This window comes from Stegastes partitus, unplaced genomic scaffold (genome assembly GCF_000690725.1).
Source record: "Stegastes partitus isolate 25-593 unplaced genomic scaffold, Stegastes_partitus-1.0.2 Scaffold1995, whole genome shotgun sequence".
NCBI classification, from domain to species: domain Eukaryota; kingdom Metazoa; phylum Chordata; class Actinopteri; family Pomacentridae; genus Stegastes; species Stegastes partitus.
The window spans coordinates 1-23,534 of record NW_007579726.1 but is presented as its reverse complement, the minus strand read 5'-3'; the positions used below and the strand labels follow the sequence as shown (position 1 = coordinate 23,534).

At 41.4% G+C, this 23,534-nt stretch overlaps 1 protein-coding gene across 1 annotated transcript; it reads left to right on the top strand.

Annotated features, from left to right (window-relative positions):
- Nucleotides 1-1,871: 1,871 nt before the first annotated feature.
- On the top strand, nt 1,872-22,041 carry LOC103373487 (histone-lysine N-methyltransferase NSD2-like). Its single transcript, XM_008303384.1, has 22 exons — nt 1,872-1,979; nt 3,427-4,076; nt 4,714-4,888; nt 5,052-5,215; nt 5,853-6,293; nt 6,853-7,060; nt 8,836-8,942; nt 9,108-9,219; nt 9,363-9,478; nt 9,573-9,662; nt 10,742-10,868; nt 10,965-11,165; nt 11,996-12,175; nt 13,612-13,768; nt 13,857-14,059; nt 14,436-14,539; nt 14,672-14,941; nt 16,040-16,156; nt 16,513-16,654; nt 17,801-17,907; nt 18,104-18,302; nt 19,372-22,041. Exons 2-22 carry the CDS (start codon nt 3,456-3,458, stop codon nt 19,686-19,688), a joined length of 4,158 nt encoding a protein of 1,385 aa, XP_008301606.1. The 5' UTR covers nt 1,872-1,979; nt 3,427-3,455; the 3' UTR covers nt 19,689-22,041.
- The last annotated feature ends 1,493 nt before the right edge of the window (nt 22,042-23,534 follow it).

Below are 23,534 nucleotides of genomic sequence, written 5' to 3'. Positions count from 1 at the left end.
GTATACATGTAGAAATTAACACAATCACCAGGTCATATTGGTAAAAGTGACTGATCTGGCACAGAAAAATCACCAATAAATGTATGTTTGCAAGTTAGATAGTGTGTGGGAGTATTTTTTAGACAATTTTTTTGTTGTTCTTCTTTTGTTTTTGTTATGTCTTGTTTTTTTTTTCTCTCCAAATGATTTGTCTGATGTATTAAACCATTCCTATGTCGCTGTCATTTTTCAGAGGGGATTGCTTCTGTCCTTGTTTGAGGCCAGAGAGAGGATTTTGGGGGTGATATTATTGTCTAAATAAAAAAAAAAACCTAAATCTGTAGCACTGTATCATCCGAATACGTACTTATTATGCATTCAAGTTAAGTTGAAAAAGAAAGAGGGTGGTGGTTTCTATTTTAAAGCTGGGAGTATTAGTCAGATTAACGCCTCTCAGCTTCTTTTGTTGGTACTGCAGGTTTAGCCTTTAATTTACTGTAAAGCTGCCATGTGCCCCAACCATGTTGGTGCTTCACGGCATTATCTGGCACTGATTAATAATTTGTCAAATGTTTTCTTTGACCACTTAGAACAATCAGAGGACACGTGTTGTAAATCAAAGAAGCAATGATGCTTTTGTTTGAGCTTTTCTGCTTATGAGAGGCTGTATTTTTCCAGTTAATTAAAGTCAATTCTTCTTCTTCTTCTTCTTCTTCTTCTTCTTCTTCTTATTATTATTATTATTATTATTATTATTATTATTATTAAGTAAATGTTCTCATATACATTGCACCTTGTCACACATAAAAGTTATTCAAAGCACTTTAACAGAAAAGATTAATAAAATTAAATAAAATACAGCAGGGTTTAATTAAATACAGGATAATAAAATATTTTGAATTCAAATAAAGCATTACATCCAAAATCAAGGACATATTCATATGAATCTGAAATATTGCACCAGGAAATTACATTTTGCAGATTCAATCAAAATATTGCACATGAAAGTGAAATATTGCAAAATAATAAAAACTGATATTGCAAAAATCATTGAGAAAGTAATATTGTACATGACATTGATATTATTATTTTTCAATGTTTTGGCTGTTTATCCTGCAGAAAGCAGATGACTTGTATAGTTTTTTATGAACACCCCAAAAAATACAGGGAACATTTCTTAAACATTCCCTTAAGGTTCCCCGATGGTTAGTTTTGCATCATTTTATTTTGAAAAAGGCCTCAGTTTGTTATGAACACCCCAAAAAATACAGGGAACATTTCTTAAACATTCCCTTAAGGTTCCCCGATGGTTAGTTTTTGTATAATTTTATTTAAATAAAGGTCACAGTTTGTGATAAACACCCCAAAAACATTAATCTTCAGAGAACATTCTTTCAACATTCCCTTAATATGCTCAGATGGCTATTTTTGGTATACTTTTTTTTGTTTGTTTTTTTTTTTTAAAGGTCACATTTTTTTTTTATAAACACAAAACAATAACCTTCGGGGAACATTCCCTTAAGATGCCCGGATGGTTAATTTCTGTATAATTTTATTTATTTATTTTTAAAAAAGTCACAATTTGTCATAAAAGCCCCAAAAAACAGCAACCTTCAGGGAACTTCTCATGAAACGTTCCCTGAGGGTTCCTGTTTTCTAAGACGTCACAGTCCATTTACATTGTTGTTCAAATAAACAAATAAACACATGCGGTGATTTTTAAGGCACTAAATATTAAAACGAGGGCGCTAAAGCGGTGACAGTGGGTGAAAACGGACGGCAGGCTCCGGGGTCAGCTACTTCCTACGGTTGGTTTTTTGAAAGGACCGGTTGGATCCTCTCTGCGCCGCCGACCAATCCGAAGTGAGTATTTTTCGCGCTGGTCGGCCGGAGAGTTTGAGTTTCCCGCAAGCTTTTGATTCGACTTGAATGAAACCCTCCGCTTTTCAGGATGAATACGGACATTTCCTCCCTTTAACCGCCGAGAGGACGTTCAACAGGTAACCCGAGAGACACGGTCTTTCATGTTATTGTCAACCCGGCGGTGTTAGCCGACCGGGAGTTTTTCTATGTGCAGATGTTCGGGGCCGACCATCCATTTTAGTGCGAGAGGAGCTAGCTAGCTAGCCGTGCTAATTTGACTGGGCTTCAATGGGAAGCTGGTTAGCTTTGGCTAGCACGGTTAGCTTCTTTTTCAAACGAGCTGTCATGGCGCCTGCAAATTAAGCATATGAGCGACACAAAAGCAGAACAGCTTAAACGGGCTGCCACAAGACGTCCGGCGACGCTACGGCTTATTTAGCATTCGCTTCGCATCGTTAGCTCGTGTAGCCCTTCGGGATGGCGGCTTTGTCTATTTGCTGGAATCCAGCGTAATGGCTGACTGTAGTGATGACAGAGATGCGGTTGTGCGCGATGGGAATATGCTCGTCCGCCTGTCCGTTGCAGGGATCCATGAGATTCCCACATCGTGGCTTCCGCTTCAGATAATAGTCGGATCCCCTTTCTTGCATTACATGGTAGAGCAGCCGCTAGCTATCGCTGGCATCCCACCGGCTACACTTTAACGCTAATGGTTAACATCAGGACGGAACGGTTGTTGCAAACGCTCGCTTTAACAGTAATTAGACAACTTCAGCCGTGCTGCCGTTACATTGCGACCGAGCTAACTACCTTGTGCCGTTAAGCACAATAGACACACTAGCTTGCAGCTCGAGTGGGATACATTCAATTCCAGCAATTATTCGCACTCCAGTTGCGCTGGTCCGGCTTGTCAGCTGCTTTCATTTCCGCGGCTTTTCTAGCCGGTAATGCGGTGGTAACGCGGCACGGCTAGCCACCCACTCATTGGGCATTCTGCATGCGGTGGAGCCTGCAGGCTGCCTCTCCATACCGCTCAGCCACATTCTGCAACTAGCAGCTAGCTGGTCCCTTCTCCAGCAGAAAGCCAACTTAAAATTGTCGCGGTAAGAGGTTTTCCGGCCGCCCTGTGTGTGTCTTTTTTCCCCCTTTTTTGTTGCTCGTATGCATGGATGTAATCGAGTGTTGGTTTGACTTGACCTCGTTCACATTAGTTGTGATCAGTGTGTGGATGTAGATTTCATTGAGGGGTTAATATTCTCTGGCTAGACAGAGGCATTGTTGCTTCAGACTTGTGGTCAATCGAGTCGCTCCACTTTCTTATAAAAACAGCCAAAACTAGGCGGCTGGAACATTCCGTGACAGGTGCAGTATTCTGTGTCGCCTCCAAGCTCTCCGTTCATGCTCCGCTGAAGCAAGTGAGTGCCATTTTGTAAAATGTGTAATGTTATGCTCACAGGATTCATATCCCAGAATGCCATTTTGCAAAATGTGCAGAATGAAGAGCACAGCATTGCCTGCATGATCTTAATGCTTTCTGCTTGAACCTGTGCAATAAGAAGTTTCCGTGTGCTCCTCTCCCTGCAGCTCAGCGAGCCTGGAGGGGGTTAGATGGGATGGACAGCAAAGGTAGCTCCCTGCCTTCGATGCCCGAACCAGCCAACCCGATCAGCATGAAGCAGCCACCGGAGTCCCTGAGTGTACGGAAAGGACGGGGGGACATGGGCAGTGACCCAGCTCTGCTAATGGACAAAGCTGCTGCACAGCTGGCTGCCACACTACAAGACGGCGGTCTGCAGAAGATGCCTGGCCACAGTCACAGCAACCACAGCCACGAGAGGCTCAAAGACCTCACCTCCCTTGTGCTGAACGGTGACCAAGACGCGCTGCCGACGCTTTGCACCCCGGAGCCCCCCATGCTGAAGGGCGCTGAAGCCCCTGCTACCAATGGCACCCATCAGCTGGATTGCATTCCTCACGCTGAACCTGAACTCAAGGTGACGATACCCCAGGTGATCAACCAGCCGCTGTTCGAGCCGTGCTGTGCCAATGGGACCAGTTTGGCCACAGCCATTGATGGTACTATATCTGGAGCAGATGATAGACAGGACCCGAAGAAAAGGAAGGGAGGAAGACCTCTCAAACCGAACCTTCAAACAAACTTCAGTCCCTCCGTAATCCCCGTGGAGCCACTTGATCACACGAATGCTGTAGAGGGAGCTGGAGCAGCTGCTGAGGTTTTACTTTTATTCGTATCATTAAGAAAAAAATATTTGATTAAAGCCAGAACTGCTATTTTCCTTTTGCAAATGTATGCACTGTAGTACACTGTAATTTGCATTTCTAATACTGGTTTAAAGATAAACCATAGCACAGAAACGTTACAGTTATTCTGGCAGATGGTATTAAGACAAAAGAACCTGGAATATATAAATGTCATTGAACAGTAGCAGGCTTTCTACAGAGAGTTGAAATATAAAGGTTAATTCTGTTGAAATTCAAGTATTTGCTCATATGCATTGGGGATACTGATGAGAACTATAACATGAAATAGATTTTCACATTAGACGATGTATTCTTGTACATTTCTACAAAAAAAATAAACATCAGGTGACCTTCAGGGAATGTTCAATAAGTGTGATAAAAGTTTCGTCAAATGTCTGGGGTTTTATTTTGATTTCCACATTAGAAATTGTGGAAAATTGATCTACGAAGACCAAATCTTTGAACTCTGATGCACAGCTTTTGCCACAAATAGCACTTCACATGTGTTTAAAAAAAGTATGTGAGGAAAAAAATGCACTGATTCCAGGAAAGAAAATGTGTTGGGTGCCAACATTTACTGATTGTCTAATCGTTCTTCCTCTGCTCCAGCCTGAACCCGTCACTACTCCTGAAGTGACGGAGAAGAAAACGGAAGCGCCTCCTTTGCCAATTAGCTTCTCTGTTGGGGATCTGGTTTGGACAAAGGTGTCAGGATACCCCTGGTGGCCCTGCATGGTGACCACAGACCCAGAAATCAACAATCATGTCAAACAGAAACCGAAAAGTGAGATATGCTTGTTACGAAGTTGTAACTTTTCTGTCGTAAAGTTAACAAATAGAGCTTTGTGGTTTATTTGTTAGTATATATGGTACATTTCCAGGTTAAAAGTGCCAGTTGGATAACATTTTTATTAACTTCTTGCATTTTGTGTTGTTTTTTTAAACAGTCAACAGCAGGACGGGCCTTTTTTACCATGTGCAGTATTTTGGAGATGCCCCAGAGAGAAGCTACATCTTCGAGAAGAACATGGTGTCCTTCACTGGGGAGGATCAATACCAGGAGCTCAGCCAGAGCAAGAAACAGCCGGCCTCCCGGGTTATCCACAAAAAGGTAAATCAGCCACTTTCTAAGCGATGTCTTTGCATATTGACTGTGTAGAGGATGTGCTGTTGTTTGGAAAGACTGGCCTCGGACTCCTTGCAACATTAAAACATTGCACTTCCTTAAAATGGTTGGTGCAAGTTTCGTTTTCTTTGTTATTCAGTTTTTAGAAAGCTAGTCAAGTCCATTCCAAGTTTTATATGATAAGATTTATTTTATTGTCCCATAGGGAAGTTTGTCTTGGGAAAAGTGAAAGTACAGCATATCATTCAATAAAAGCAACAAAATCTGATATAAGAAAAACCCCTATCACACATAGTGTACAGTAAGAACATAATACAACACAATAAAATAAGAAATTCTAAATTAGAGGAAGATACTGACATGTATTTTACTGCTTGATGACCATATTTGGTGTATTGAAGGCGTTTTTGTGAATTATTTTTGTAAATATACATCAGTTACACAAGAAGCTAGGTCAATCGTACTTTCAGTTGACACTGGAACACATATTTGGGCAGCTAATCTTTGTCCTGCTTTTACTAAGTGTTCTCGTAGCTATAGCTGATATCCAACTATTTGAGCATCATCGCTGTAATGTGTCATTTGTCTTAGAAATTTGCCGGTTTGTCCCTGTGTCTTGCAGACGACTCCCTCTATACCCCGTAAACTCCGGGCTCAGTGGAACATGGGCATCATTCAGGCCAAGGAGGCTCTCAGCATGTCGCTGGATACTCGCATGACCAACTTCGGGTTTGTGTACGACGACAGCGGGCCTCACCTGAACCCCCTCATCTTGGAGAAGTTGAAGCCGGTGCACAGCGACGAGGTGAACCTGGACGGAGAGTGTCGACTCAGCCCCGATCTGCCCTTTCTGCTGGCGGGTCCTGCTGGTGAACCCTCCGTGGCCCCCCAGCCCCAAGATAGCACTTCAACAGGGAAAAAGACAAAAGCACCTGGAACAAAACGCAAAGCTGGGGAATGGAAGAAAAGGGGAACCGGCGATCTAAATATTTTCTTGTCCAAAAAGAAGCTGAATGCCACGGTTTCTTCCAAAGCAATGCTTCAACCACATCCATCCTCACAGGTAACAGAAACTAAAATCGTCACAAATATTTTGATAAATTTTTTTACTAATCACTTAGCTCAACACATTTCAAAAACTGTTGAAACATCTTTAAGTTTAGTAAAGCGCAGGGTGATGTCTTCAGATGTCTTGTTTTGTCCAGGATTTAAAAAATCCAAATTTATTTAGTGCATAATGATCTGAAAATCTGTAAATCTACACGTTCAAGAAACCTGATCAATTAGCAGAGTTGTAGGTAGGAGCAGCTCTAGTTCCTACACAAGTCTGGGAAGTAGGAAAATAAACAATATTGTAATATTTTGTACGTGTTTAATTCTACAATCAAAGCAGGCACACACTGAGACATTAGCAGAGCAGAACTGGTCATTTAAACCATCAATTATTCCATATTTCAACTAAAAATATCTGGAAAATAATCAAGTTTTGAATGTACTGAGAGCTTTTTGGAATATAAGTAGTCCTAAAACCCTAATAAGACAATATAATCGTAATTTAAACGCCTGAAAACTGTATAATTTTGGTTTGCATCCTTTTATTCCATTCGTTTTTTCCATTGCAGAATCCCTCAACTTCTGAATCAGGTGTACCTCAGAAGAAAAAGAGGAAACCCAGACAGCCCCAGTCTCCCACCAAGACCGTGAGGAGAAAGAAAGCGACTGTGACGACGGACAACGCTTCTGACCCCGTGAAGAAGAGGAAAAAAACAAAGCCGGTTTCTTCGACGGATGATGTTTCGGAAGCGGTCTCACTTCCACTTTCAGTTCCAGGTTGGTTGAAAGTTGAAACTCTCGTGGCATGGCAGAAATAGCCGTCGGTCAAGTGTTGGTCAAATCAGGCCCGAGCTGGTGTGTGTTTACCAGCTATGGTCAGATTCTTCACCTTTAAGTTGCCAACATGTGGCCAGTGAAACAGTGAAGTGGTTGGTTTGTTGTGGAATCTATCATTCAATGTGGTCAGTTTATTTAAGAAGAAAGAGTGAAACCCATACAAACAAGTCCATTTCTCCTTTAAAGCTTAGAAATGCAGCGAAATTTGTCCAAAATGCTGTTTGAGAACACTGATTGTAGAGAAAACCCAATTCTAATGGCCAAGGTGTGCTTTTTTGATGGTGAAAACTGATAAAACATGAATAAATCTGCACTTTACAACAACTAATCCTTATAATTTGGCTCTCCCTTGTTCTGATTTTGGAGAAAAAGAGATGTTGCATCACAGTAAAGTACACCTGGTCTCAGTAGTTGTGTTTCCATATAAGCAAATCAGCAAATGTTTCTGAACGTTGTGGAGCAATTCAGTGAAGCTGTGTAGTGTCGTCAGAGGGTGGTGCTATAGGCTACGTTACAAACGTCTGTAATAAACGGAGTAGAAGAAGCTGGAAATAAAACCAGGGCTGCGTTCAAAAGCGCCTATGCAAGCAGTACAGGCTGATGCTGACAAAATGTGGGATGTGGTGTGCAATATGGGACAAAAAAAGCAAAATCTGCAGTATGTGGGGGAAAAAAAATCCAGATACTGATTCAGAGAAAGCGTGCTGAACATTCATAACACAGCTGTAATGATAAAGACGTTTCCCATCAGCAGTAATGTTGGCTGGCTTGAGTTGTATTCTGTATTATTATAGGCCAAGTTATCATTTAATTGTTTTTGTTCCATTAAGTTAATCAGATTTTAGTTAAAAGGCTAACTTTATCTGTGCATCTTATTCTGCTGTGTGAATGAAACACGTGGGACAATTTAAATAGAAGAAAATGTTCACAATATGACCAAACCCGCATTAAAATAATAATAAAAAACACAATCGGTCAGCAAGTTTGATGAAAGGCCCCCAGTTTGACTGAAGCAAGAGGAATGTTATGCTTCCAAAGCAATAGAAACGCCAGGAGGACTAGTTTAGCTCGCGTTAAATTAGCAGTGAAGACAGAAACCGCTGTGAATCTGGCCGATTCCAGTTGATAAACCCAAGTAACTGTTCATCTTTAGGGGAAAATAAATCATCAACATCCACATTTTTAACTTCTCCGGTGCTCTCAAACCATAAGAGGATGCTGGGTGTTGGCCGTGGTATTGTCCAGTTCTGCTTTACAAAACGAGAAACCGGCCCCAGCGTACTGCAAAATATCACGCTTGAACAGTTTCTTTTAGCAGTTTGGCAGGTTTCAAGTCCAACCCAGTTGTTTGCCAACAGCTGGGGAAAAAAATTAAAACGACAAACAAACAAAACTTTGGCCATCTATGACAGAAAAATGGAAAGAAGTCTTCATGGATTGTTTTCATTTGGCAAAACTGTAACTTCTGTTTTTTTATCAGCGGGTATTGGTATTGTGTTTTAAGCTGTTCAGCATCAAAAAATCAGAATTTATTCATAAAGTTTGTCGGTCTCCTATTTGAAAGTTGCATTTTATCTTTCTTTCAGAAATGTCAAAACTTTTTTGCAAAATCTGGGACTTTTAAAACATTTTTTTTGATAAACTGCCTGAAAACAGTTAAAATGTCTTAAAATGAACCAGATTAAAGTGTTAAATAACATCTTTCGTTTTTTTAGTGAAGAGGGAGCGAAAGAAGATGTCTAAAAGGCCGCTAGCAGACACGGCCGACAAGGACCAGCAGCCTAAAAAGAGACGCAGAACTGGCAAAGACGCTGAAAAACAGGTGAGTTTCTACCTGAGGTGATGTCAGACACAAAATTTCACCTGTTTTTTATTAGTTGATATTGGAGCTACTTTGCCCATTGAAAAGTTGAATTATCTTGTGCTTTACAAAAATGCTGATGTTGATTTTCACATCCAAATGCTGACAGAGAGTTTACCTTCACAGGCTTTGAATTCAGAAGGAACTGAGAAAAAGCGGAGAAGAAGAAAGAAAGCTGACGTAAAAGATGTGAAAGAGCCCAAGAAATGGGTGAAAAAGCCTAAAGGTCCCCTTACTGGTATAGAACCACTCTGTATTTGCACCGTTACAACAATACAAGCACCATTTCTTGGCTTGTCCTTTGAATTGACACCTCCTGTGAGTTGCTTTACGGACATATTGGCTCTGTCATTAATGTCCAAACATTCTGACTGCACGCAGGTGACGAAGATGCAGCGAAACCAAAGCGCAGGAGGAAAAGGAAGCAGGACGGAGAGAATCAGGCGACGCCCTCCAAGGCGAAGAAGAGGCGGTCCTCGCCGTGTCCTGATCCTGAGGTGAGAGGCGGTTTTAACCTTAAATCACACCAACTTGTTATCAAAGATTCACCTTTTTTCTTCATGCCTCATCTTTACCAACTAAATTTTGCAGGGTTCTGGGAGTGAAGGACGTCCTGATTCTCCCAGCGACAGTTTGGACGGGACGAAGAAGGGTGAGCGGAAGAAAGAGTTCGTCTGTCAGGTAGGTCTTCACTATTTTAATTTGTAGGATAAGGACATACGGTGGTTTTTTTCAGTGATTTATGGTTTTTCACACAGTTGCTATGTAGGATCCAACAGCTTCATGTCAAGTCAGTTTGATTGATAAAGCACATTTAAAACAGCAGGAGTTGAACCAAAGTGCTGTGCATTATAAATAGCACCCTGTTAGACATAAACACAACCACAATGTTGACTTATTGTGCACCAAAACGCTGAAAAATAGTCATAACTGGGTGCAACTCATAAAATTACTGCAGCAGCTCAAAATACATAAGCAGAAATGAGGAAAAATTAATGCGTAATAGATGCAGACAAAATGTACGAAATAGAGGGAAATAATATAAATAATAAAGTCTATAAACACCATGTACACCTCTCACATGATGTATGATGGACAATTGCAACCATAAAAAAAATGGACCATTTCTGATTTGCCTACAATTTTGGATATTTATAAATATATCAGTGCAATTTTAAATTTTATCCATCAAATACTTTCTGAGAGATCTTTTTTATTGTCTCTCGACCCACTTTCAGCACGAAACTTGATGCTACGTTTCAACGACAATATCTCACGAGCTGTTAAAGCCAGAAAATGGAAAATATACACACATTTAAAAATAAATCTGAGTTGTATTTGGAGAACCATTTTGAAACTCCAGAACTTGTTCCACTTGGATCAGGTTATCCAGCAGTATTTTTGTTTTTGTGGTGCAATGGTCAAAGCTGCTGTAAGTGCTGTTTTTTTAGTTTTATATATTTTGTCTTGCCTATATTGCATGTAGACTTTTATGTTGATGGTTATGTTCGAGAGGAGAAGGCTGTTACTCGGCAGTGTAATTGAAAGAGTAAAAATTGATGTTTGTTCTCTCCAAGTTAACCAAAACTGAGATGCCGAAGTCGGTACTTTATTCTGAAAGAAGTTCTATGAGGGTGGTTCTTGCAGTCAGAACGTGCACAATGGTTGCAAAGTTCCTGCAGTGGGAAGCGCTGTAATTCTGGTTCCACGTGTCTCTGTTTCTGCTGCGTTTTAAACTGAGTGTATGTGATTTTGTGCAGGTGTGTGAGCAGGCCGGTGACGACCTGGTGCCCTGCGAAGGTCAGTGTTTAGGGATGTTTCACCTCCACTGTCTGGGTTCGTCCCTCAAACTCGACGACAAGCTGCAGTGCCAGGCGTGCAGCACAGGTGAGGACGCCGCGCCTCGTCCACGGAAACCGACCTCGAGAGAGTTTTCAACAGCAGTAACATTAGTAGCGCGTTCCTCCCTTTTTGTCTTCTCAGGAGTTCACGCGTGCTTCAACTGCAAGCAGTCGGATGGTAAAGTCCGCCGCTGTCACGTCCCGCACTGCGGCAAGTTTTACCACGAGGCCTGCGTCCGCCTGAACCCCCTGACGGTGTTCGACAACAGGGGCTTCCGCTGCCCGCTCCACGCCTGCCTCAGCTGCCACTACGGCTGCCGCACCAAGCAAAGGTCGACCAAGGGTGAGTCAGCTTAAGCTTCTTCTGATTTAGTTATCATCAGTTTGTACATTCACACACGATGCTTTTTTAAGCTGAGCAGGTTGAAAGTTTGTGATTTTACAGCTGTAAAGGCAACAAATCGTCATTCTTATCAACCAGGAAGGCATTATGACATTTTGAGTTTCAGAAAAGTTAGATGAGATGATGATTAATGGACAGAAATATTTTACACGTGAAAAAACATCTGTATCAATAAAGGTGTGGAAAGTACAGTGAAAAACTACATGTAGGATTCAGAATTTATCTGCAGAAATGTTTCTGCAACAGGAATTGTCTTGTTTGGACCTGAAGACAAAAGCAAATTATAGTTTAATGTGAAAATATCAGAGGTCTGACGTCTTTGTGACTAAAAGTAGTTTCAGCTATTAAATGATGGTTTCATTATTTTGGGTTACTGAGTTTCTGTTCACCAGTAGAGCTGCAACAAATCCATCAATTCATTGTCAACTACTGAATTAATATCTATTTTCATGACTGAATAGGTGGTTTGAGTCTGGTTTTTTTTTTTTTAGAATAAATAAAGTCATAATTCTCTGATTCCTGCTTCTTCAATGTGAATGTTTTCTGGTTTCTTTATTCTTTGACTTTTGGGCAACATATGTGATTTTATTTTATGTTGGGCTTTGGGAAGCACTGACATTTTTCAACGTTTTCTACGACTCGATAGACCAAAAAGCTTATCAGTTAATCAAGTAAATAATCAACAGTGAAGATCTGTATGTGCTGCAGAGCTGTTCATCAGTATATTAAGTGTAATCTGGTGTCCAATCCTCTCTCTCTCTGCGCTGTAGGGAGGTTGATGCGTTGCCTGCGCTGCCCGGTAGCGTATCACGTCGGCGACCAGTGCGTGGCCGCGGGGAGCGAGATGATCACCAACACCGCCATCATCTGCACCAACCACTTCAACGCCAAGAAGGGCTACAGCCACCACAGTCACGTCAACGTCAGCTGGTGCTTCGTCTGCTCTAAAGGTTCGTCACCTCTCCTGTTGTCGGCGGGGGAGGGCAGCTACTGGTGTTGATGGCTTTTGTTTTGAGGCACTTTTGTGCAGCTGAGATTAATGTCAGATGACGACAGTTGTGATTCTGTATAATTTTCAAGTGAATTCTGAGGCGAATTTTTTAAATATCTCAAAAATATTTAAAGAAAAATTGTGAATTAGACTTGTTTCCATTAACTGCTTTTGATAAGGTCGTGATAAACGCTACGTAACAACAGTAGACGAAGCTGGGGGGGAAAAAAACTGTTGTTGCAAAATATACTTGAAAGAAATAAACGAAACTTTGTCCATCTGTGAGACAAAATCAGGCAAGTTGTGTTTGTTCAACTGGTATTGGTCGTGTTTCATGCTGTCCAGAGACGAAGACCAAAGAAACAGCCGATCAGTCGTGTGAATTAAATGTTTTTAGCGTCAAAACTTATTTAGAAAAGGTGTTTTCATCTCCCTTGAAGCGCAATTAGTCTTTCAAGAAAGTGAAAAATCACCTCAAGCGAGCATAAAAAGGCATTTCTACAGAAAAGGCAGTTATTTAACTAAATGTCCTTTTTGCTTCAAACTTTTTCTAATGCGATGCTTCTGAATATTGAACTAGACCTCCTCTGATTTTAAAGAAGAACCACTGTGCTATACATTTTTCCCTCTTTTATTCAGCAGAGGTGTTAAGCTGCCCAGATTGTGCCTCACACTGGCTATCGATCGGTTTATTTCGCAGATAACTGCATCAACAGTAGCTGCACTTATTAACATCATGGCAATATGCAGAGTCGGCGTTTAAAACTCTGCAGGAGTCTCTGCTTTAATGCACAGCAACAGCAGCTCTGCAGAAAGAGAGTTATGTGACGTTAAAAGGTTGTAGATTTTCCTAGTGTTGCCCCGGAGCAACAGAGTGTAGCATGAAAACCATTGCCCTAATCTCTCTGAAGGGCAGTTAGAAAACCGTTTTGGCACGACCGACCGCTCTAAATCTTGACTGCGGAGCCGTTAATCTCGCATGCTGCTAGAAAATCAGAAGAACGGCTCCTGGGAGGCGATTTTCAGTCGAAGTCGCTGCCAGTTTTGTGTGCTCGAGATGATGCAGAAACACAGAAGGAGAGCTCGTCTTTTCTAGCCGTCTGGTTGCTTTTATGTTTGGGAGTTTTAGCCACCAAAGCGAAGCCCTGCAGAAATCCGCCAGCCTTGTTCCTTGTTGTCTCACAAAGGACGCAACAGCATGTGTTTGAGTCGATTAACAAACACCTATGCGGCAGCTTGTTTTCCTTTTCTTTTTGGCTTTTAGTCAGACTAAGCTTGTTTTTATCACCCCTGTGCAGAAGGATGCTCTATAAAAACGGAGCTGACTCATAAGTGAACATCGAAATTACTCCGCGTCCTCTCAGGTTTAATTCGGTTTATGTTTTCGTGCTGCAGGAGGCCAGCTGCTGTGCTGCGAGTCTTGCCCCGCGGCTTTCCACCCTGACTGCCTGAACATCGCCATGCCCGACGGGAGCTGGTTCTGCAACGACTGCCGAGCCGGGAAGAAGCCCAAGTACAGGGACATCATCTGGGTCAAACTGGGAACATACAGGTGAGAAGAACAGACGCTGCTGCTTCTTTTTGCTTTTAAACTGAACAAGTGACTTATTCTTGCTCCTGGCTTTTTATATTCTTCTTAGATGGTGGCCGGCAGAAATCCACCACCCAAGAAGCATTCCCACCAACATCCAGCACCTTAAGCACGAGATCGGAGAGTTCCCGGTGTTCTTCTTCGGCTCCAAGGATTACTTCTGGACCCACCAGGGCCGAGTGTTTCCCTACATGGAGGGCGACAGGGGCAGCAAGCATCAGAGGACCGGCATCGGCAAAGTCTTCAAGAACGGTGAGGGGTCTCCGCCGCCGCTTTGCAATATTTTATTCATGTCTTAGTCAAATGATTGCTAATGAAAAGAACAAAAAACAGAAATAATTGCAGGAATCACTTCTGTCTTCTCTGATTCCTTTTTTACATTGACTTAATTGTAGATCAAGAATATCTAGTAAAAAATGCAGCTTCCTGTTTTAACCTTGTACAAAAGTCCATGAAAAGCCGCAATAAATGATGTGTTTTGTGTAAATATCAGCTCACCTGCTGCTCAGTATAAACCAGAAGGACTTTTATTTTGAAGGATCGCCTTTAACTAAGCGTTGAAATGAATATTTCCCCAGATTAAACTAAATGTACTGTGTTTTTATGCTGTTTTTTGTCCTCTCTGCAGCTCTGTTGGAGGCTGAAGCTCGATTCAAGGAGATGAAGTTGAAGCGAGAGGCCAAGGAAGCTCAAGAGAACAGCCGAAAACCGCCCCCGTATAAATTTATCAAGGTCTGAAAAGCCACTCTTTGCTTTTTATGTTTCAGATACAAACCTGCTGCATGAGAGGAGTTTGCTGCACATCAATAAATAAATGGAGGAGAGATATATAGCTTTTTTTTCCCTACTGCTCCCTCCTCTCAGGTCAACAAACCCTTCGGCAAGGTTCAGGTCTACACCGCCGACATCTCCGAGATCCCCAAGTGCAACTGCAAGCCGACCGACGAGAGGCCGTGCGGGTTCGAGTCCGAGTGCCTGAACCGCATGCTGCAGTACGAGTGCCACCCTCAGGTGTGTCCCAGCGGGGAGCGCTGCTGCAACCAGGACTTCACCAAACGCCTCTACCCGGAGACCCAGATCATCAAGACGCCGGGCAAAGGCTGGGGTCTGATCTCCCTGAGGGACATCAAGAAGGTGAGCAGAGGGTCGTCCTGCCATGAAACGCCGTCTCAGGTGTGAGACGTCAAAAGAAAACGCACATATTACACTTGATAATGGTCAGTATGTCTAAAAAAACCACCCAAGGCATTGACATAATTTATTCTTCAAGCAAATAAGCGAACAAACAGACCAACATACATCAACTTGTAAGTCTTCATTAGGGTCTGCAAGGCTCATTTTAGATTAATTAATGTTGGTGTCAGCCTGTAAACAACTACAATACAGAAAAGCCAAAGACTTGTTTTATTACAGGTCACTCTTCTCTGTAGTTTGTCCACCAGAGTTCTGATTCTTCCAGTAACGGTTTCATTTTTTCAAAATCTTTTAAAATGTCAAGACATTCGTTTGCAGTCGCTTAATTTATTTTTAAATGTTACAAACTCTCCTCTAAAAAAACCCTGCACTGGTTGGCTTTACTTGGAGTGCATGCTGAAGTATTTCTGGTGCTTTTGTAGCAGTAAACCATCTACCGAGAGTAGTTTATATACAATGCTGATAAATATTACAGGCAGGATTCTCACTTTGAAATGAAATGCTGTGATATAAGGCTGTAAAACATAAACATTGGAATGCAGATGTTGATATTTTCCAATTCATTTGATCGGTTGATGATAGATGCACACTTTTCCCGCCCATCAGTAAAGACTATTAAATCTTTCCTGACGCAGAATTAACATATTATCATACCAGCTGTTATCCTAATGATTCACTGGCAGCAGCAGAACTAAAATACTACTTTTAAACGCATACATTCACTTAGAAAAATAAGAACAGGCTTCAGATTTATTTATTTTTATGTGAGATTTTCAAACAAAGCTGTAAACCTTCAGCTGACATCGTTATCGGCCATCTGTTATGACCCGCTGATATAAGAATCTGCTTTCTTGGCCAGACATGTGAACACACACAAGAAGTTTGATCCGTTTTAAACAAGCAGCAGGAGGTTATAGAAGAAAATGATTGTTTATCTGCAATATACAGCTGTAGATATGTGCAAGAGAGCGTGTTTAAAGTGCCCATGTTTGTGGGAAAAGGCTGGTGTCCGCTCTGATCACAGCGTTTCTCAAACAGGGGGAGTTTGTGAACGAGTACATCGGGGAGCTGATCGACGAGGAGGAGTGCCGGGCGAGGATCAAGTACGCCCACGAGAACAACATCACCGACTTCTACATGCTCACCATCGACAAGGTCGGCGCCGGTCCTATGCTGTGTTGTGTCTGCTGTGCTTTGTGTTCCCGTGTGGGTTCTGTTGAGTGTCTCCGGGCAGCTCCGCAGTGTGTCGGGTTCTGTTTGCCCAGCAGCAGCAGCAGCCGTTTCCACTGGGAGCTACATGAACAGTATTGCATTGGGAATGTTGCGTGACAGACAACTGCAGCATTACAGTAGCCAATACGACATTTACAACCACAGATATTAAACAGATCTGCTGGTAATACGATACAAACCGCAGGAAGGAGGTGTTTGTTGTTGGTTTTTATTGCAAGAAATATAACAAAAGGTTCAGGTGGAGGAAACTAGAATTTCTTTCTGTTGTGTTTTTTAAGGACCGAATCATCGACGCCGGTCCGAAAGGAAACTACTCTCGCTTCATGAACCACAGCTGTCAGCCCAACTGTGAGACTCAGAAGTGGACGGTGAACGGCGACACTCGGGTCGGTCTGTTCGCCGTCTGTGACATCCCGTCAGGTGAGAGAAGGTTTTATTTTAGTCGTTTATGGGTTATTCCACCTCTAGTCATCATGGGGCCTTCTGCTCAGCCAATTCTCACTCGCTTGAAGCTGTGTTTTTTTTTTTTTACCATAATCTTTTAATATTTAAACTTGTATCTGTAAATTTTAGATTGATTTATCACGTACTTTTCAAGATAATTAATTTTAAAATGTAGCAAATTTGTAGAGAATTTCTGTTTGTCTGTTTAGATATTTATGAAGATATGTTTTTTGGAATTTTTGTCTTAATTTATCAAATACTTCATAATATAACATTTTCTTTAAAATTAACCATCGACCCACTTTCAACATTTTTTCTTCTGTATTGAAATTTGTGGCTGTTAAAGATTAAAGCCTGAAATTTTCAGGTATTTCTCGACATGTTGATGATTCAGAATCTGCAGTATTGGACAAGTATCTGTAGAAGTCTGTGATTATAGGTTTAAAAAAAAGCTGCCATAAAAAGTCCCGTCAAACTCACAATAGCAAAAAAAAAAGATAAAGCAGGAGTCCACTAGTAGCATTTACTGAACCACATTCAGCTGCATGTCACAATAATAAAAATAAAAGAAAAATAAAATACTATTTATTTTGAAATACTTCATCACAAAATAAAATAGGTCAAATTGTTATTGTTTAGCTTCCATAACCGATGAAGCAGGTTTGACAAGTTGTTCCACAAAAACACAAATATTGGTAGATGGTCTGAGCCAAGTCACGTCCTCGAGTTTCAAAATAATTCTCCCAATATCATTTAAAAAGTATATATTGGTGTATTTTAATTTTTTTTAACCTTTTATCTTTAATACTTCTTGAGACCTTAAAGTTCAAAAACTGTGCTGAAAGTGGGCAATTTAAAAAATAAAACAAAAAACATATCCTGGAAAGCATTTGATGTATCCTTCTAAAATTTGACAAATATCTTTTAAATTTTACAGCACAGAATGTGGATGTTTTAAAACACAAATCAGAGCTGGTCGAGTAGAAGTTACTCTAAAAATGTGATGATTTGGGATGGAACGCGCCTCATGGAGTTATTCTACCAAGTTGGACGATTTATTTATTTATTTTTAAATATTATATCTTTTATTTATTTTCCTGTTTTTGATGTTTCGGGTCTCAGGGACCGAGTTAACCTTCAACTACAACCTGGACTGCCTCGGCAACGAGAAGACTGTCTGCCGCTGCGGAGCTCCGAACTGCAGCGGTTTTCTGGGAGATCGACCGAAGGTGAGCTTCACAACCACAGCTGCAACTTCTTCATGTGATTTAGATTATTAACGCAATTCACAGCAAGTATCAGCTCAGAAACCTGAGTTTAACTGACTAACAGCTGCTGTTGAAGTTTGAGTGGTCACGGTGGTAGAACGAGCTCGCTGGAAAAACTACATCGGTTAAGTTTTAAGGTTTTCCACCTCCTCCGCAGAACTCCAACGGCCATGCAGCCGATCCAAAAGGAAAGAGGTTGAAGAGGAAATACAAGAAGAGGAAAACTGAGGGGAAGAAGAAGTCCGAGGACGAGTGTTTCCGCTGCAGAGACGGAGGGCAGCTGGTGCTCTGTGATAAGAAAACCTGCACCAAAGCTTATCACCTGTCCTGCCTGAACCTCACCAAGAGACCCTTCGGTGAGAAAACACCTGAGACGCTGCAGCTTTAGCTTTTTACTGCAGGATCACACCAGAGTTTGTTCAGATTATCAGCAAGGAACAGGACTGATAGCTCAAAGGTCGAACATGAAAAAAACTGCAGACTTTCATAATATTTAATCTCCACACACTAGATCTTCTACAGAGGACTTTCTGCAGGATTAGAGAACCGTTTGACTCCAAAACTGCCCGTAAATTGGTTGACTTGTGTACGTTTTACACATTTCAGCTTCATTTGAGATTATTTTTAAACACATACCGTAGTTTTTCCACTTGATTTGTTCTGGTTTCTGGGTTTATGTCGCTCTGGACTTGACTGCAGACTAGTTGAATTCTAATTGAGCTGAATAGATTAGCGGTAAATAAGTCAGTCGTTTGTGGTCTTCCAGTAAAAATCCCAAACATTTGCTGGTTCCAGATGCTCATATGTGAGGATTTATAATGTGGCTGTGGATTATTTCCTCAACTAATCGTTTGGCTGCTTGGTTTTAAAAACGTCAGAAAACGATGGAAAATGCCATTCAAAGCCCAAAACGACGTCCTCAAACGTCTTGTTTTGTCCAAAACTCAATTATGTTCAGTTTACTGTCATAGAGGAGAAAAGAAGCTGAGAAAATGCTCAAATTTTCAGTTTCAACTTGGGTTTTTTTTCCTTCAAAAATGGCTCAAACTGATTAATCAGTTCACAGAATGGTAACTAGTCGTTTATTCTATTTATAGTTGCAGTTCTGAATGACTGTAAGTAGTCAATGTGTGGATTGTTTTTACGGTTCAGCAATGCTTTTGAGTTTTCACTGTCTAAAAAAAGTAATAATGTTCAGTCTTTCACCAGAAAAGCAACAAAAAATCCCAAAACAATCAGTTTTTATTCACCTTCTGCTTCATCAGTTGTGCTCAGATTTATCTCTCCATCTTTTCCAGACACTGCTTTAAGTTTTTGTGTTGTTAAAAACGTAATCCTGATTTGTGTCTGGTGGATGTATTCCAGCCAGAGACTGGAGGGACTAATGTGTGCTTCCTGCTCACCCTGCTCTTGTGCCCCCTGCAGGCCGCTGGGACTGCCCCTGGCACCACTGTGACGTCTGCGGGAAGAACTCGGAGGCCTTCTGCCAGCTCTGCCCCAACTCCTTCTGCAAGGCCCACCAGGAGGGGGCGCTGCGTCCGTGGCCCGCCACCGGCCAGCTGTGCTGCATGGAGCACGACGAGCTGGAGGGAGCCGACGGCCCGGCGCAAGACGCCGCCGGCTCGGAGACCAACGCTGCCGCCGCCGTCGCTAACACCGGCCTCCCCGCTAAAGGCTCCAGGAAGGCGGACGGAGCCGAGGCCAAAACGAAGGGCTCCAAGAGGAAAGCAGCCGAGGCCTGAAGTGACCTTTCAGGGCGCCAACAGACCAAACCAAGACTCTCACATCCTTCTTCTTTTTTTTTTTTTTTTTTTTTACCCTCCCCTCCCTCCGTCGTGTTTCAGAATCACAGGAACCAAGGCACTGTACATCTTCGTCATCAGGGAACGCCGCTGATCTCTCACGTGCTCGGCCTTCAGCTAGCCGCTCGTTCTTTGTTATTATTATTATTATCATCGTTTTCAGGTTTTTATTTGTTGTTTTTCTGTTTGTCTGCACTGAGTCGAACCATCTGTGGTAAAGCACAAACGAGCAGGTCAGGACACCTACTTCAGCTACTGGATTCACTCTTCCACCAACCAAACTGCCTTGTTTTTGTTTGTTGTTGTTGTTGTTTGTGTCGTTTTATTAGAAAAACAAAAGAAACCCGACAAAATCCAGCCTGAAGTTAGACTGGCCGTCTGCTAACTTGAATCTCAGTCGCCCTCCCCTCCTTCACTCAACACGGATTACCTTGAACAGCAGAGTTTTATCGCTATATCTATATATGTGTATATCAAAGACCAAAATTATTATGACTGGAGTTGGTGTACGGCGTCAAACAGGTTGCCAAATGGATGGTTTTTATTTTTATATATATAGTATATATATGCCAGATTTCCTATCAAACGAGACACTATGGGTAGGCTTCAGTAGCCGTAGATCGTTTAACTGTAGATGCTATTTTACAACCTGTTATCTTGTTTTAGCTCAGCTTTTTTTTTTTTTCGTTTATTTTTTTCTCTCAAAGATGCTGCAAGTCACGTCCAGAGAACGAGGGGTTAAACCGCCGCTAAGAAACAAACACTACCGGGAGGTTTTCGACGCTCTCCGTTTGATGATTTAACAAAAAAAAATTTAAAAAATGAAGGAATGAGAGCGAGACTTGTGTTTCACAGCCGAGTCCTTTTGGTGCTTTTTTTTGTTTTTTTTAGTATTTGAAAATCTGAGGTACAAAGTTTGTTTTTTTTAGGTATAAATACTCCCGTGATGCTGTCTGGAACCTGAACGCTGGACTTTTTATCGACCCTCGGTGTTATTTTTTTAATCCTCAGGAGGCTTCAAAGTCCGATTATCGTCGGACGCTTTAACGCTGGCCGACACCTCGTAACTCAGTTTATCGTCTGTCGAGGGGATTGCGCGGCGCGGTGGGGATGTTAGGACTCACATCTCAGCTGTGAAACCCTGTTTTCTGTCCACACCGGCTCCCTACAACACGCTCATGCTTCAAAACTGACATTCAGGTCTTTATTATCACTGCAGAAAGCTCCACTACTCGCTAAAAGCCTCATTAAACCTAAACGGATGTAAGAGCTGAAAATGGTGACGTTAAGTGAAAGTCTTTGGCGTTAGGACCACTGAGAACATAATTAACAGCAGCCTGGATGTTTTTAGCCATCAGGGGAACAACTCAGGCTTTCAGAAATCCACATCGTTTTCACCTCAACCTCATTTCTATCATTTTTAAGTCAAAATCTTAAGTGAGTGCCGGTGCTGCTCGACTCCTAGCTGAATTTAAAGCGTCCAAAATAACGATTTTATTTCCCACGACGCCTTAAATCTGCTCATTATGTCGGCAAATCAGGATTTCTACGCCTTCTCTGATTAGTTTCTGTTGAATTTTTGAGCTCTAAACGAGTGAAAATCGTCTTATTTTACCAGAAAAGGCAAGAAAAATCCACTTTTATCCACCTCAACCACACTCGGTCATCATCATGCTGATTTAAAAAGTGCTTCGAGACGTTCTGAAGATTCAATCAGCTGTTCTGGGAGGTTTTCGTTGGTGCTCGTGTTTGACCTTTAATCTCCAAAAACATCCCCAGAAAAGGAAAAAAAACCCCACATTAGACTTGTACAGACGCAACAGGAGGCTGTTTTTGTTTTGTTTTTTAACGTACCTGCACTTTTTTTTTGTTCTTTTTTTTGTCCCACCTGTGAAAGTGCAGCGAGTGTCGTACGAGTGTCCTCCTCCTCCTCCTCCTCCTCCTCCTGCGTACCGACCGTCATCCTAACCCTGATTCTTGTGTTGAGTGAATGTAGTCCAGCCAGTCGTCGTTTTCTTTTCCTAAGCACTGTAATTCCCTGTAGAGCTGAGGCGTAACGTGGCGTTAGAGGGTTTCACTCTGTAACTACTGTCATAGCGAACCAGAGACTAATATGTACATAATGTATAAGTGGTCATAGTGATGCATCTATTGTAAATATCATACAATCTCTCCACGTTGTATGTTTTTTTTTGTTGTTTTTTTTTCCTCCCCTGATGCAGTGCTGAAACACTTTTGTGCAGGATCTCACGTCAGTTGAATCGTGCAATAAAAAAAAGTGGTCAAACGTTCATCCGCTGTATGTCTGTTTTGTCTCCAACGTGGCTTCAAGTTGGTCTGAAGCCCTGAAATTTGGGTTCAGATGTTATTTTGGTGACAAATCATTCACTTGTGTTGAAGTAAAGCTGAAATAACGCAGGACTCGTGATGATTGTGGGCTTTATTTCTTCATAGATATGGTTTAAAATTAAATCCAGCTGCACTGATTGAAGGTTTTTTGTTAAACGTGTGCAACCTGAAGTCATCTTTATTAATTCATCATGAGTCATGCATCAGTTAAACGTTATTTATAGAGTAACTATAAAGGGTTACCAGCATTATTTTCGCTCGTCGCTGCAAGGCTTTATCTTCTCATTTTGTTTTCAGTTCTATTTGTTAGTTATCCCGACGACCAGAGGTGAAAAATGCTTTCTTAAATTCAGAAATATTCAGTCTTTTCTGAGTCCTGTACAGCATGATTCAAATCCTAACTGCTGGTTGGAGCTAAAACTAAAGATTCATCTTTTATTCGCTCAATTATTCACTATATGGAGTTGGATGGAGTAACAATTGGCCAAGTTCATTGCTTCTTTTTTTTTTTTTTTAAAAAGAAGTTTTAGAAATTGATTTCTCTCAGTTTGATATAATATTTAATTTAACGATTTGCCTCCTTGAGAATTACACTTTAGAGTAAATTAGATGTAAAACACAATTTAAAGTGTCTTTTACTCACTAAACTGCAGGTTAAACTGTTTTTTTTGGCTGCTCCAGTTTTCTTATTTGCTTCTGTAAACGCAGAAGTAACTCATATACAGTAAAAAGAAATAAGCTTCTTTTTCTGTGAACTTCAGCTGGTTAAAACCTGGAACAGCTGCTAAAGTTGTTTAAAAAAAACCAAACATATATTTTCTGGGCTTTTGCCTTTATTTAGAGCAGTGGAGAGAGACAGGAAAGTGGAGAGAGACCTGCAGCAAAGGGTCATGAGCGGGAGTCGAACCCACGACTGCTGCATCAGGGATCTATAGCCTCTGATTATGGGTCACCCGCTCAGCCAGGTGAGCTACATGTTGACAAGGCTCAGCAGATAATTTACATTCAGACTTTAGTTTCTGTGTTTTGGCTGCAGCAGGTCCTGGATCAGTCTTTGATTGTTCTGCAGTTTGTACGACTTGTTTCTTCAATGTAGGCTTCATCCCTGTTCAGCTCAAGCCTCAGAAAGATGAATCAGCTTCTTTATCAGCAAATGTAAAAGTGTGACTTTAGCAGACGTTCCAGGTTTTAACCACACAGAATCAAACATTATTGTACTACATATGAGTTACTTCTACTTTGCAGATGGAAAAACAAAAAACCTATTCAGCCTGCAATTTTGTAAAAACAAGTACACAAAGAAAAACTGTGCCAAACCAAACCCAAGTCATTAAATCAAAAGGTATAACGAAATGACAAAAATCGATCTTAAAAAAACAAAACAGAAACAATGTAGATCTTTAGTTTTGGCTCCAGTTTTCTCCAACCAGCAGTTAA

Excerpts from the sequence above, each read along its gene's own strand:
- LOC103373487 (XM_008303384.1), top strand. The coding sequence starts at position 3,456 with ATGGACAGCAAAGGTAGCTCCCTGCCTTCGATGCCCGAACCAGCCAAC. Across the intron at positions 13,769-13,856 it reads GTCAAACTGGGAACATACAG|ATGGTGGCCGGCAGAAATCC; the intron begins GTGAGAAGAACA and ends TATTCTTCTTAG. Across the intron at positions 14,942-16,039 it reads CCCTGAGGGACATCAAGAAG|GGGGAGTTTGTGAACGAGTA; the intron begins GTGAGCAGAGGG and ends TTTCTCAAACAG.